The 12,735-nt window shown below is 60.1% G+C and overlaps 1 protein-coding gene across 1 annotated transcript; it reads left to right on the top strand.

Moving 5' to 3' along the window:
- The first annotated feature begins 442 nt into the window (after positions 1-442).
- On the top strand, positions 443-7,054 carry CDC42EP2 (CDC42 effector protein 2). Its single transcript, XM_008251795.4, has 2 exons — positions 443-561; positions 5,654-7,054. The coding sequence occupies exon 2, from the start codon at positions 5,899-5,901 to the stop codon at positions 6,544-6,546; it is 648 nt and encodes a 215-aa protein (XP_008250017.2). The 5' UTR covers positions 443-561; positions 5,654-5,898; the 3' UTR covers positions 6,547-7,054.
- Positions 7,055-12,735: the final 5,681 nt, after the last annotated feature.

Below are 12,735 nucleotides of genomic sequence, written 5' to 3'. Positions count from 1 at the left end.
CGCGCACACGCACACGCACACACACGCGGATATACTCCCCTCTCCGCCTAGCTCCCAGGAAGTGACCAACACTCCGAAGCTCCCTCGTGTCTGATATTTTGACGTAGGCTCATTCATGCCCTTAGTGATCACCTAACGCACCGTGCTGGCTCCTCCCACGACCCCCCCCCTCCGCAGGGTGGGCTCCGTGAATTCTTTAAAATTATTCTATCTTCCGGCCACGGCTTCCCCGGCCCCCCTAGAAGCTACGGCTTTGGCTCCCACGGGCACAGCCCGAGCCCGCAGAGTCCACCCCGGGCCCCCGACACCACCCTGCCGGCCGCCGCGGGAGCCGGGACAGCGGCCCCGCACTGCGCCCCTCGGAACGGGGAGCCCTGGGCGGTGCCCCGAGTGGGCGGGCCCGTGGGCGGGGCCGGGGCGGGGCGGCCCCGGCATTGGCTCCGCTGGCCAGGGGCGGGACCCCAGGGGCTTCAGGTCCGCGCAGCAAGTTCCCAGCCAGGGTCCAGCCCGCCGCCGCGCCGTCCGGCTCCCGAACCTCGCCGCCCGCCCGCGCGCCTCGCGGTGAGTTACACGGTCCGCGGCTCCGCGCCTGTCCACCCCCCCCCCCCGAGAAGCTCGCGTCCCGGCCCGGGTCTCACCTCCGCGCAGGTCCTGCCCCTGCGCCTCGGGCTCCGTGGGATTCTCGCCCGCGCCCCGGTCCCCACAGCCCCACCTGCGCCCTTCAGGGTCCCCGGGACGCTGCGCATCCCGAACTGGACTCCCGGTTCCTCCGTCCATTCTGTGCGCGAGCCCCCTCCCCGCCCCCGGGACCCTGGAGCGCGCTCCCAGAGTCCCCGCCAGGACCGGGGGGCGTATTTTTAGCCGATGGTGAGGTGTCCTCCTATCTTTAGCCGCGGCCTTGAGTGCCCTGAAACGCATCCGGGCTGGGTGGGGTGCGCCGGGGCAGGGGGCGAGGAGGGGTGGGTGCCGGAACCTGACCTCCGGGAGGCGCCGGGGCCGGCACGCCAGAGCTCTGGCCCCCTGCCGAGCGGACACTCGGACCTCGCCCAGGCCGGAAAGCGCGGGGGGCGGCTCCTCCCAGAGTTGGGAGACCCGAGCAGCGACCCTGATCGCCCCTCTGCCCCTGCTTGCGTGAAGCGTCGCGAGAAAGGCCCCCGCGGGCATTCCGCCTCTGGCGCTGGGACCCGCAGCTCCTCCGGGGCGCACAGGAGAGCCGGGTGCACCCTCGGACTCCGCGGCGCGCAGGGCGATAGCGGGAGCGCGCGCGCCACCTAGCGGGTGCGGCTCCGCACGGAGACCCCGCGAGACCCCGCAGCCGCTGAGCCGGACCCGCGCGGGCGTGGTCTCTGCTGGCGGACCTCGGAGGCCAATGCCTGGGACCAGAGACCGTGGGCTTTCAGGCTGCCTCCAGGCCCTGCACCCCGCGAGCCAGAGCGCTTGCCGTCTTCCGAATGGGTGGCAGGGCCAGCAGTGACCCGCGGATCCCGGCCGTTGTACGTGGACGCCTGGGCTCGCTGGTGGAACAGTGGGGTCCCAGCAGCCCTCGGGTTGCTGGCTTCGTTGGCAGCCCACTCTATGGGTAGGGAAGGTGAGACCTGGTCTTGCCCGAGGTCACAGGGCCCTGGCTGAAGCTGGACAGAGTGGGTCTCCTGATTCCGGGGTGGGGGACTGCTCTCTGAGCCTGGGTCCTGGAGGGTGGCCTCCTATTCCTGGCGACAGGAGGGGCTCTGCTTCCAGGAAGTGGTTTTCTCTGAGGGAGGCCAGGGCTCCTGTCCAGGCCCAGCCCAGAGAGCTGGGATGGCTCCCATCTGTTCTTCCCATAGCTGCAGGGACCCCACAGCTTTGTCCTGCTGGGATCTGTGGACACTTGCAAGCTGGGGGGGGGGGGCACCCAAAGGCTAGGACTCAGAGGGGCCCCTGGGGAACCTGCTTCTTTCCTGCTCCCAAACCTGGCTGTGGAGCTTGGCACGGCCCACCAGGCTGGGTACCAGGCTGCACTCTTCCAGCCTGCTACCCGACCTTGGCAAAGGTAACATCTCGGCTTCGGCCTCTGCTGGGGGAGACTGCAGACGGGAGGTTGCGTGGCAGGCCAGGACCGGGGGTCTTGTGGCTGCCAAATGCGAATACTTGGGGCCTGATGGCTGTAACTCCCAGCCGCACCCTCGCGTCTCCCCACATCTGGAATTGGGCGGTGCATCTGGCTCTGAGCGAGACAGCTGTCAGGGCCGCCCAATTTGTTGTGGAAACATTCAGGCTGTCTTGGCACTCATGCAGAGGGGGCGGGCGTTGTCGGGGGGGAGGGGGGACCTGGCCCAGGCTCAGGGCAGATCCTCCTACCCATCAGCCCCGCTGTCCATGAATGAAAAAAAAAGAGCTACCCCAGCAAGGGGACGGACTGGGTGCAGGTCAGGGTGCCCCCGGGCCTGGCGTGGCAGGCACAGGATGAATGAGGAGTGGGATTTGGGGGCTTCCTGGTGCCCGCTGCCTCCCCTGCCTGCCCCCAGCTCCTTCCTGGCAGAGCTGAGCTCCACTGGGGCAGGAGACGTGTTCCTCTGTTTCCTGCTAACCTGCAGGTGCGCAGTGTCCGGCCTCCGGGCCCCCAGGGGCTGACCTGCGGTGTCCGGTCCTGGGGTGGGGTTTCCCGAGTGAGGGCCCTGCCTCTCCCCCTTCCTCCTTCCTGCCCCCCGGTGCTCACCCTGCCCGGGGGGTGCAGATGGAGCAGAGGACCTGGCCGGAGCCTCCCGTGCACAGTCCCTGCTGGCCTGGGGAGGGGCCGTAGGAGAGGGTGGGCTCATCTGGCCGGAATCTGGGCCCTGCCCTTGCCCGCTGGGTGACCTTGGACGTGTTTCCTCCTCTGCCTTTTGTGCTGGCCACGGCTGGGCTCCCACGTGTCCGGCACAGGCCAGGCGGGCCCTCGGCGCACCCCGCCCCGGGAAGCGGGCGGAATACTCGCTCTGTTCCGGTGTGACCCTCCTTCGGAGTGTTGATTTTTCCACATTAAGAATAGACTTTTTTCCCCCTGACAACATAAATTATATTGCATGCTCATTATTAACAATTTGAGCTCAGGAAAGTCTCACTAAGGAGGGAAAAAGTGAACCTGAAATTGCGCCGTTTTGAAGTAACCACTGTCAACATCTGGGTGCCATCCTTTCGTGTTTCCACCAACCCCATGGCGCTGACTGCCTCTTCCTCTCCCTTCAAATGCCCGACACCTCTAATTTGCTATGTATATATATATATTAATTTGAAAGGCAGAGTTAGAGAGAGATAGCAGAGGAGAGAGAGAGAGAGAGAGAGAGAGAGATCTTCACTGGTTCACTCCACATCTGGGCCTGGTCTTCCAGGTCTCCCTTGGGCCATCTTCCGCTGCTTTGCCAGGCGCACTTGCAGGGAGCTGGATCAGAAGTGGAGCAGCCGGGTGCCCATATGCGATGCCAGCTTCCAGGCAGAGGCTTAACCTGCTACTCCACACTGCCAGCCCTGATAGCTCTAATTTTTTATTTATTTATTATTTATTTGACAAATAGAGTTAGACAGTGAGAGAGAGAAAGGTCTTCCTTCCATTGGTTCACCCCCCAAATGGCCGTTATGGCTGGAGCTATGCCGATCCAAAGCCAGGAGCCAGGAGCTTCCTCCTGGTCTCCCATGCGAGTGCAGGGGCCCACAGCAGAGAGCTGGACTGGAAGAGGAGCAGCCGGGACTAGAACCCGGTGCCCATATGGGATGCCGGCACCACAGGCAGAGGATTAACCAAGTGAGACACAGTGCCGGCCCTCTAATTTTTAATTTATTTGGTGGCCAGTGCTGTGGAATAGTGGGTAAAGCTATCGTGTACGGCACATACATCCCATGTGGGCGCCAGTTCGAGTCCTGGTTGTTACACTCTGATCCAGCTCCTGCTAATGCACCTGGGAAAGCAGTGGCAGATGGCCCAAGTCCTTGGACCCCTGCACCCACGTGGGAGACCCAGAAGAAGCTCCTGGCTCCTGACTTCAGATTGGCCAGCTCTGGCCATTGCAGCCATTTGGGAGTGAACCAGCAGATGGAAGACCTTTCTCCGTGTGTGTGTCTCTTCCTCTCTCTGTCTGTAACTCTGCCTTTCAAATAAATAAATCAGTATTTTAAAAATTAGTTTTTTGAGAGAGACAGACAGACAGAGTCCCCGCCCACTGGTTCACTCCCAAAATGGCTGCAATGGCCCGAGCTGGGCCAAGCCAACGCTGGGAGCCAGGAGCTTCACCTGAGTGTCCTCCCTGGACTGAGCAAAGTTACCTAAGCCCTCGCCAGCTCTTTCCGTGTCTACGTGAGCAGGGAGCCGGGGTCAGAAGCCAGGGCTCACAGCAAAGCAGCTCCCCAACGTGTTCTAGCTGCTAGGCGGGACACCCACTCCGTGATGCTCAAGTTTTTCTTGTTTAATATATATATATTTAAATACGTATTCATGCATTCATTGTTTGAAAGGCAGAGTGACAGAGAGGGAGAGAGAGAATCTTCCATCCTCTTGTTTACTCTCGAATGCCTGCAGCAGCCGGGGCTGGGCCAGCCTGCAGCCAGGACCCAGGAGCTCCACTGGGTTCTCCCACACGGGTGACAGCACCCCGGCTACTTGAGCCCTCGTCTGCTCTTCCGGGGAGGTGGCAGGAAGCTGGATCCCAGCAGAGGTGGGACTCCAACCAGGCACTAACGTGGGATGCAGGCTTCCCCGGCGTGCGCTTAACCAGCTCTGCCACAAGGCCCGCCCATCTGATTGTTCAATGAGGATATTAGGTGGTTGTGACAGTTGATTCAGACGCCAAGAACAGTAGAGCACCCCCCAACATATCTGTGCTCTCCTTCCCCTTCTCTCTAGGTGCTGAGGCAGGGAACAGGGCCGGCTTCACCACCAGCCCATGAGAAATGCTTTTCTTAAAAAACGTTTATTTTTCATTTACTTGAAAGGCAGAGAGACAGAAACAGACATCTCCCGTCTGCTAGCTCACTCCTCAAATGCCTGCTACAGCCAGGGCTGGGCCAGGCCCAAGCCAGGAGCCAAGAGCTCCATCCAGGTCTCCCACGTGGTTGGCAGGGACCCAAGCACTCGGGCCGTCCTCTGCTGCCTCCCAGGCGCACTCGCTGGGAGCTGGATGGGAAGTGGAGCAGCCGGGACTCCAACTGGCACTCTGATGAGAGGGTGACGTCACCTGCAGGAGGGCCGCGATGGGACCAAGCGTGGAGGTGTCTGGCTTCCACAGCGAGGGCTGAAGGCCCCCTGTGTGTGTGGGCCTGGGGGTGCCCGACAGAGGGTCCCAGCAGGGAGTCGCCCCTGCCCCTGCGCTCCCCACATTCGGCCCTTCTCACGCCCCACTTGCTGAGCAGTGGGGGTCAGGCAGGGAGTGAGCACGTGGGCAGTGGCGCCGACCCAGGGCGAGAGACCAGAGCAGGACTTTGTACACGACTTTGGGCCTGAGCCTTGGGTTCCTGGGCCTCAGTTTCTCCATGCGTAAGGGGGACGCTTGGGGCTGTTGGTCTCGTGTCTAAGGCGCGGTGGGTCTGTGCCGACGCTCTTCTTTACAGAGACACCTCTCCCAGGGCTGGTGCAGGGGCCGAGACCTGACGCGTGCTTCTGCCGTGTGTCCCCTCGTCCCTGACTTGTGTCCCCTCTGTGTTTCAGCTCCTCAGCCTGGGAGACGCCGTCGGGTCAGGGCCGGAGCGCATCGCCGCCTGCAGCTGCCTTCGACAGAGACTCCTTCCCTGATCTGTAATCGCTCTGATTCCTGGAGCCCACCGTGGCCGCGCCCCCTACCGTTTCCTCGCAGCCCGTGGCAGGTTTGGTGTCTGCAACAGGTGCTTCCAGGCCCCGGTGAGCTGCGAGAGAGGCCGTGGACTTGGCAGCCCGGCCGGGGCGGTGAGGTCACCATGTCCACCAAGGTGCCCATCTACTTGAAGCGTGGCAGCCGCAAGGGCAAGAAGGAGAAGCTTCGGGACCTGCTGTCGTCCGACATGATCAGCCCGCCGCTGGGGGACTTCCGCCACACCATTCACATCGGCAGCGGCGGCGGCGGCGACATGTTTGGCGACATCTCCTTCCTGCAGGGCAAGCTCCACCTCCTGCCCGGCACGGCCGCCGCAGAGGGGCCTGAGGAGGACGGCGCCTACGACCTCCCCTTCCAGTTCACCCGCACGGCCACCGTGTACGGGCGGGAGCTCCCCGACGGGCTGTCCCCGCTGCTCAAGAACGCCATTTCCCTGCCGGCCATGGGCGGGCCCCAGGCCCTCACTCTGCCCGCCGCCCAGGCCCCACCCAAGCCGCCTCGCCTGCACCTGGAGAGCCCCCCGCGTTCCCCACAGCCCTCCCCACCGGAGGCGGGCAGCGTGGACCTCTGGAGAATGCCGGAGGCTGGCTCGCCCCCCAACGGGCTGACCCCAGAGCCGGGCGCGGAGGAGCCCTTCCTGTCCCACGCCAGCTCCCTGCTGTCCCTGCACGTGGACTTGGGGCCCTCCATCCTGGACGACGTCCTCCAGATCATGGAGCAGGACCTGGACCGCGTGCAGATCCCCACGTAGGCCCCGCGGCACCGCGGCTGGGGCGATGCCCGGAGGTGGCGTGTGGACACCTGGCCCAGGAGTCACGACCCCAGCGCCCACCCACAGGGTCGCAGCCACTGATTCTCATTTTGAGCCTTTGTTTCCCCTCCCCCGCCCCGCCCCGCCCTCTCCCCAAGAGGGGGCCTCACGCTTTCCCCTAACAATCCACAAGGACACGGACAGAAATCAGACTTGAGTGCCAGCTGCCCCCTCCACGCCCCGTGCCTGGGGCGCCTTGGACGGAGGCTCTGGGAACGGATTCAGCCTCTCCTGCCTCGGCCCGCCGGGGCGCCCCGGTTGGCGGTAGCAGGAAGAGGCGGCTGAGAGCTCAGGCGGGGCAGCCGGTTCTGGACCTCGAGCTTTGACCTGTGTCCTGGACGTGGAGCGTGGTTATCAGAGACCAGCAGTGTCCTGCCCCGTCCCTGCCCGTCCCTCCCTCACATGACCAGCGGATTCTGGTCGCAATAAAATTGCTGCTGCTGCTGCTGCTGCTGCTGGCTGAGTAGCTGTGCCCGTGTCCCAGGAGCTCCGGTCTCCGCCGGCCGTGGGCGGACTCTCCCCGGGGCAGCCCCCAGCCCCCAAGGGCTCTGTGGAGGGCTTGCACCTGATTCTGTGCCCTGCTGAGAGGAGGCAGGAACAAACCGGTGTCAATTCTGCGACTTGGGCGTTTGGCAAGGGGTGGGGTGGGCGATGCAGGCCCTGCCCGTGTGCCAGGTCCACCTGGGACATCCAGGAGGAAAACAGTAGCCGCAGGCCCTGTGGAGGGGCCCCGCAGCTCTGGACGCGGAGGCCAGAGGGAGACGCGGCGGGGAGGGATCCGTGGGCTCCCTCGGCGGGTGTTTGCTGAGTGCCCACAATACTGAGGAAAAGGATGTCAACGCGTCAACAAGTGATGGTGTCCAGCGGCGCTAAACGCTGTGGAACCATCCGGAATGCCTGCGGTCGGTGGAAGGCAGGAATGCAGGTGCTGCCAGACACGGGAGGGCAATCAGGAGATTCGGAACTACAGCTGCGCTAACAGACTTGTGCCCAGGCGTGAGCAGGGGCACGGAGGCACCACGGAGCCAAACCTTCATCTCACCTGGCCTGTGTGAGCCTCGGTTTCCCCATGTCTGAAATGGACTCAGAGGATTGTGGGAAAAAAATCATTCACTGCCACATGGATGTTTTAAAGTAGTGACCATGGGCAGCAAAGGGTGCTGGGGCTCCAGACACACAGCACGGAGGCACGGCAGACAGGCTGGTGGCAGCTGAGGGCGGTTTTGCCGGTCGGCGAGAGTGAGGCTGAGCGCCCGGGAGCTGCTGAACCGTGCAAAGCAGGGAGACGCGGTCGGCGGGAGGCCAAGGAGGGGGCGGCCGCTGCAGGTGTGGGAGAAACAACGAGGCAGGGACGGTACAGGCAACAACGATGTTTGCTTATATATTTTTTGTGTGTGGCAGTGATGAATTGTTTTTTCTGGAGGCAGAATACATATAAAATTACCATATTAAAATATTTATTTGAAAGGCAGAGCCCCAGAGGGAGAGAGAGAGGAAGCACCAGAGATCTTCCATCTGCCGCTTTACTCCCCAGGGGCCTGAAACAGCCCAGACCGAGCCAGGATGAAGCCAGGAGCCAGGGACTCCCTCCAGGTCTCCCGGGGGGTGGCAGACGCCCAAGAACTCGGGCCGGACAGTCACCTGCTGCTGCCCAGGCGCATTAGCAGGAAGCTGGATTAGAAGTGGGGAAGGGACTGGATCCCAGGCTCTGATAAGGGATGCAGCCTTCCCAAGTGGTGCGAAACCGCTGTGCCACGCTCCTGCCCGCGATCCTGCCGTTTCTAAGGGCACGGTTCAGTGGCCTTACGTGCTCACACTTTGTGGTGCGACCGTTGCCATCATCCACCTCTGGAGCGTTCTTCATCTTCCCAACCTGCGTTAGACCCTTGGTCCCCTTTCCCCAGCCCCTGGCAACCACCCGTGCCACCTGCTGTCTTTGGAGACCTCATCCAAGCGGAAGCACACACTGCCTGCCTTTGGGCACTGACTTACTCCATATGGCACCTACATCCTCAGGACTCATCTACCTCGTAGCCCACGTCAGAATTTCTCTCCTTTGAGGGCTGGGTAATGTTCCGGGCGTGTAGTGTTAGCCGTTTATCTGTCAGTGGACACGTGGCTGAGTTGCTTCTGTGCCATTGGAGGGTGAACCAGTGGAAAGGAAGACCTTTCTCTCTGTCTCTCTCACTGTTCATTCTGCCTGTCAAAAAAAAAAAAAAAAAAAAAGACTGGAGATTGGACATATTCCTGAAGTGGGGCTTGAACCCAGGTCTGCAGGTCCCCAAAGCCTGTCCTTGGTTCAGCCTCTGTCCCTGGGTTCAGCCGCAGGCCCTGGGAAAGCAAAGGCCCCGTCCTGGGGAGCGAGAGCCTTCTCTCCGGCGTCAGGAAGCACCATGTCCCACAAGCTCCACCCTCAAAAGTCTTCCCACAAAGCCGGGAAAGAATGTGCTGGCCAAGAGAATGGCAGGTGCCCCTCCAGTCCGCTCTGAGACGCCCCACAGTCGTGCCTGTCCTCACTCTGCTTACTTTCCAAAGAGCGGCAACGGCAACCACCCGGCCTCCCGGCCTCCTCGCCCTCTGTCAAAAAAGCTCGTGTTGGGGCAGGCATGCGGCCCAGCGGTTAGGATGGCTGCGTCCCTCCTCAGGGGACCTGGGTTACTTCCCACTGAGGCTCCGGCTTCCCGCTCGTGTGCGCCCTGGGAGGCACAGGTGACGGGCAGTGGTGGGTCTCCCGGCTTCATCCCAGCCTAACTGTCGCGGGTATCTGGGGAGGGAAGCAGCGGCCGGGAGACGGATCAGCTGCTCGCTCGCTTGCTCACTCAGGTCTGTTGTCCACCTCTTTGCTTCAGGAAGAAACACAGTGATCTACTCGCTCTTCCTTTCCACACCCACCTTCCACGTCCAGGTTGCAGGAGGACACCCGGGCCTCTTGCACTCCTTCCAGCTGCGGTTACCCGATTCCGGGCAGTGCCCTCCGGCGTTTGCTTGCTGTCCTGGTGGACGTGGGGCTGTTGAGAAGTGATTCGTTCGTTAAGCAGGATTGGCTGGGTGATAGGCATGAAGGAGGAGTCCCCTGGGCTGGGCTGATTCCTGGATTACCTGGCGTGAGAACGGGTGGTCTGGGCTGCACAAGCCCACCTGCCCCTCTGCTTTCCGCCAGATGCTGAAGCAGGGCCAGGCCCTCACAGAAGCAGAGGCGATGCCAGCGCCGCACTCTCGGCCCTCTCGGCCTCCAGAACTGCGACCAAAATAGACCGAATAAACCGTTATCCTTCGTAAGCCCCCCGCTCTCGGGTGTTTTGTCGTAGCAACTGATAATAAGGACACCAGCCCAGCTCAATCGTTCGCAACCTAGGATCTGCACTGTAAAGTCCATCACCACCAAATGCACCCTGCATACGAGAGTGGAGGGGAAGAGAGAAGCGTGGCGGATTAAAATACATAAGAAATATCTTTTTTTTTTTTTTTTTGACAGGCAGAGTTAGACAGTGAGAGAGAGACAGAGAGAAAGGTCTTCCTTCCGTTGGTTCACCCCCCAAATGGCTGCTATGGCCGGCACTGCGCCAATCTGAAGCCAGGAGCCAGGTGCTTCTCCTGGTCTCCCATGTGGGTGCAGGGGCCAAGCACTTGGGCCATCCTCCACTGCACTCCCGGGCCACAGCAGAGAGCTGGACTGGAAGAGGAGCAACTGGGACAGAACCGGCACATCAACCGGGACTAGAACCCGGAGTGCTGGCGCCGCAGGCGGAGGATTAGCCTAGTGAACCCTGGTGCAGGCCTATAAGAAATATCTTTGACACAGCAGGAAAAGAAAGACATGCAGGCCAACAAAGCCTTAGCTGGTATGAATAACTTCCTCCCTCCGCCCGCGTGCGCCTCGCTGAGCAGGGCTCTTTAGCAGGGGATGTGTCCCAGGTCGCCGTTTCCAGAGAATCTGAGCCCTTAGTGGCGTTCTCTATACAGAGTCTGCATTTTCTCCAATTTTTTAATTTTGAAACATTTCAAACTTAGAAAAAATACCATCCTTATACCTCCATCCGTTTGCCAATTATTTCTATTTTTTAAGTTTTATTTTACCATGAGTTCATTTACATCTTATTTATTTATTTGAAAGTCAGAGCCACAGAGAGAGAGAGAGAGAGGGAGAGAGAGAGGGAGGGAGAGAGAGAGAGGGAGAGAGGTCTTCCATCCTCTGGTTCAGTCCCCAAATGGACACATAAGCTGGGGCTGGGCTAGCTTGAAGCCAGGAGCCAGGAGCTTCTTCTGGGTCTCCCACGTGGGTGCAGGGGCCCAAGCACTGGGCCATCCTCCACTGATTTCCCAGGCCACAGCAGGGAGCTGGATCAGAAGTGGAGCAGATGGGACTCTAAGTAGCACCTATATGGGATTCCAACATCAAAAGTGTTGCCTTGACATGTTATACCACAACGCCGGCCCCAACATAGATAAATCTTTAAAAAAGAAAAGAAAGAAAAAAGGCGAAAAGAATGGGTCCACCTTATGGCAGGCACTGTGGTACTGCAGGTTAAGCCCAAAGCCACCACTTGGGACACCTGCATCCCGCAATACGGTGCCTGGAACATGGAGTCTTGACTTTTTTTTTTTTTTTTTTTTTTTTTTTGACAGGCAGAGTGGACAGAGAGAGAGAGACAGAGAGAAAGGTCTTCCTTTTCCATTGGTTCACCCCTCAATGGCCGCTGTGGCCAGCGCACTGCACTGATCCGAAGCCAGGAGTCAGATGCTTCCTCCTGGTGCAGGGCCCAAGCACTTGGGCCATCCTCCACTGCACTCCCGGGCCACAGCAGAGAGCTGGACTGGAAGAGGAGCAACCGGGACAGAATCCAGCGCCCCGACAGGGAATAGAACCCAGTGTACTGGCACCGCAGGCGGAGGATTAGCCTAGTGAGCCGCAGCGCCGGCCGGAGTCTCGGCTTTACTTCTGATCCAGCTTCCTCCTAATGAGCCTGGGAGGCAGTGGAAGATGGCCCAAGTACTTAGGTTCCTGCCACCCAGGTGGGAGACCCAGATGAAGTTCCTGCCTCCTGACTTCAGCCTGGCCCAGCCCTGCCGGTTGTAGGCATCTGGGGAGTGACCCAGCAGGTGGAAGAATTCTCTGTACATGTCTATGTATTTCTGCCTTTCAAATAAAATGAAAACAGGAAAAGAAAATGACTCTATGTTAATTCAAGTTCAAGGCTTAACAAGTTCAAGGTTTGGACTTTTCAACTTCCCTGGACCACCCAGATGATGGGATTCTGGACCACAACTCCATAGAAGTTGGGGATTCTTTGTTTTTGAGGGGCAGAGTGACATAGAGGTAGAGAAATAGAGAGGTCTTCCATCCACTCCGTCACTCTCCAAATGCTGGCAACAGGGCTGGGCCAGGCTGATCCGGAAGCCAGAGACTCCATCCAAGTCTCCATGTAGGCGACAAGTACTTGAGCCATCACCTGCTGCCTCTCGGGGGGGGGGGGGGCAATAGCCGGGAGAGCTGAATTGAGAGCAGGAGAGTGGGATTTGATCCCAGCCACTCCAATGTGAGAGCAAGTGTCCCAAGCAGCGTCTTAACCCAGCACCAGACGCCCGCCCCTGGGTCCCAGCGTCAGTGTGGAGGAATCTGACTTCCCACACCGGGGAAGCGCTGGCCTTTGATTTTCCCCCCGGCCCCAAAGACTGTCAAACCACAGCTTAGTTCCATGGTTATATTTTCCAGATCAGTAAATGCTCCCGGGACAAAAATTGCTTTGAATGTTGGACTTGCCTCCCTGGATTTTAGCCTCTTAATATCGACCCAGTAATGCTTCACTGTGTTGTTAGCTCTTCATTGATTTTCAGTGTTTTTTTTTTTTCCTCCACCTCTGTCTTAGTGGGAGGGCTGGAATCAAACACCTAACCAGGAGCCTGTCTCCTCATAACCACATGCACAGACCTGCCAGGGGATTCTCTGGACTTCACTTCTGTTCCTCCCTCCCCCGCTGGGTAGCAGGAGTCCTGTTTCCCCTTGACAGTTGAGATCAATCAGCCCAGCCAATAATGGGCCTCTTTGTACTTTCGTGCCCAGCGGCGTGGTGTGCACCGAGCTCCAGGGACCATCCCAGCTCAGGATTTAGAGAAGTGGTTACTGCGCCC

The sequence above is a fragment of the Oryctolagus cuniculus genome, chromosome 1 (genome assembly GCF_964237555.1).
Source record: "Oryctolagus cuniculus chromosome 1, mOryCun1.1, whole genome shotgun sequence".
Lineage (NCBI taxonomy): Eukaryota > Metazoa > Chordata > Mammalia > Lagomorpha > Leporidae > Oryctolagus > Oryctolagus cuniculus.
This window is presented reverse-complemented; position numbering and strand designations above follow the sequence as displayed.